The following is a 1,978-nucleotide window of genomic DNA, read 5'->3' on the forward strand; positions in this document are numbered from 1 at the left end:
TCAAAATTGAAAAAATAATAATTTAAATTTGTTTTTAAAAATCCTGTGAAAAGAAAAAAAGGAAGTAAATTGAGAAGTTATAACTTACCTAAGGTCAAATGGTTCAAGGACTTCTTGACTCAGAGACTCAATCTCTGTCTATTCTCCATACTACCTCTCAATGAGAATAAAGCTTTAAAGAAATATAAGATCTTATTTTGAGGACTCAGTGGGGTCTGAGGAGCCATCAGCAGACAATCTCAGAATGTTTGGGGCAGAAAGCGTCAGAAATGGGTCAAGACACCATTTCTCTGCCTTCCTATTTAGGGAAGGGAAGTGGAAGCCAATCAACATTGATCTTGCCAAGCTTGCCCCCTCCCATGGGGGGAGTCCTGGTCTGCACCTCTTAGAAAGGTTGAATGCACAGTGAACATTAAACCAGGACTGAGCCTTTTCTCTGCTCTCCTGGCACCCTCCCCACTCACCCCATCTCTTCACCTCTCAGTCTCCTCGCTTCCTTGGGCTCCCTTCAGATTCACAACTGGCCCAGCCAGAATGAGCCTCCGCCAAGTGCTTGCTGTGGCTGCCCTCTGGGCCAGTGAGTTCCCATCTCTTTCTTTTCAGATCAGGAGAGAAAAAAAAGAAATTTTCCAAAACGCCCCTTATGTCACTATGTTTTTTGTTTCTAGTTGGCCAAGCAGACACAGAACTGAAGCAACCTCAAGTTTCCATCACCAGCCAGGTAGGAAAAGCAGCACGGATCACTTGTCAAGTGTCACCCGGCATGTTGGACTTTGCTAGTCGATACATACACTGGTACCAACAGAAGCCAAACCAGCCTTTGCAACACCTGCTCCTTATCCGATCAACCAGTAAACTCGAGGGAAAATCCTTAGGTAAGGTACAGAACAAATTTGTGGCAGAAAAGAATGAAGACAAAAGTACATCAGACCTAACAATAAACGCCATAACCCCTGAAGATGAGGGCACCTACTACTGTGCATGCTGGTACGACCACAGCCATCAACTTTCAGTGACAAGATGTACAAGAATCCTGCCCTCCTCAGTCTCTTCCCACATCCTCTTCCCAGGCGGCCGCCTCCGCATTTCTGGCTCCCATCTCCAGTCTGCCTGCAGCACTCCCTGCATTTCTTCTCAAGGCCATGAGCCCTGTGTCTATGTCATTCCCCAGTCTTGCTCCAATTCACCCAGGTCCCAAACTCCCTCTATCACCACCATAATTATCTACATTTCTATAGATCTGTAAGCTTTCCATTGCTTTTATAAGTTGGACAAGACAGCTCCTGGGGTCCTTCCAATTCTCAAACTCTGTCATTCTGCTTTTTGGCAGCGGCATTACATTATAATATGGGGTCTCATCCCCTCCACCACCCTGAGGACAGGTCCTCTTCCCAGAGGGTGATTTGCTAAGAGATGGCTTAAGGGCCTTTCCTAGCATCACCAAGATAGCAAATATCGGAGGCAGAATTTGAATCCATGTATTCCTGATTCCTGTCTGTCTCCTTGTTCACATCTCATGTACCAAGATCAGTAATTGGATATAATATTCCTTATGAGAAAATGAAAGAAACATGAAGAAGGAAGACATTAATATCCTCTCTTCATTCCTTAGTTTCTGAAGCAAGTCAAATGCAATTCGGACTAAATGGCTGGGGAGATGCTGTTTCTCCTCATTATTTCTGCTGGGGCTTCATTATCCTCCAGTGACCAAGTCTTGATTCGGGTGGTGTGTGCCCAGGGCTGTGGGAAAGATGAAAGGCGTCCAAGACATGGTTCCCTTCAAGAGACTTCCAATAGCCTTGGGGAAATCACATGACCAGGAGTGAAATAGAATGATAAGTGTCTAAAAATGGTCAATATCTGAAGTGGAGGTAGAGAAGGAGGGGAATTTTTAGTCATGGAGGGTAGAGGAGGGGCAATGAGAGTGCTCCATGGAGGGAAATCCAAGAAAAATGAATGACTCCATGAGTCAAAGTTA

General features: G+C 45.0%; 1 gene segment (V, D, J or C); it reads left to right on the forward strand.

The window, feature by feature from the left end:
* Positions 1 to 389: 389 nt before the first annotated feature.
* On the forward strand, positions 390 to 1,246 carry LOC127543889 (probable non-functional T cell receptor gamma variable 10). The segment is given in 2 exon segments: positions 390 to 577; positions 669 to 1,246. Coding segments are annotated over 2 exon segments (621 nt in total).
* Positions 1,247 to 1,978: the final 732 nt, after the last annotated feature.

Source organism: Antechinus flavipes, chromosome 1 (genome assembly GCF_016432865.1).
Source record: "Antechinus flavipes isolate AdamAnt ecotype Samford, QLD, Australia chromosome 1, AdamAnt_v2, whole genome shotgun sequence".
Taxonomy (NCBI): domain Eukaryota; kingdom Metazoa; phylum Chordata; class Mammalia; order Dasyuromorphia; family Dasyuridae; genus Antechinus; species Antechinus flavipes.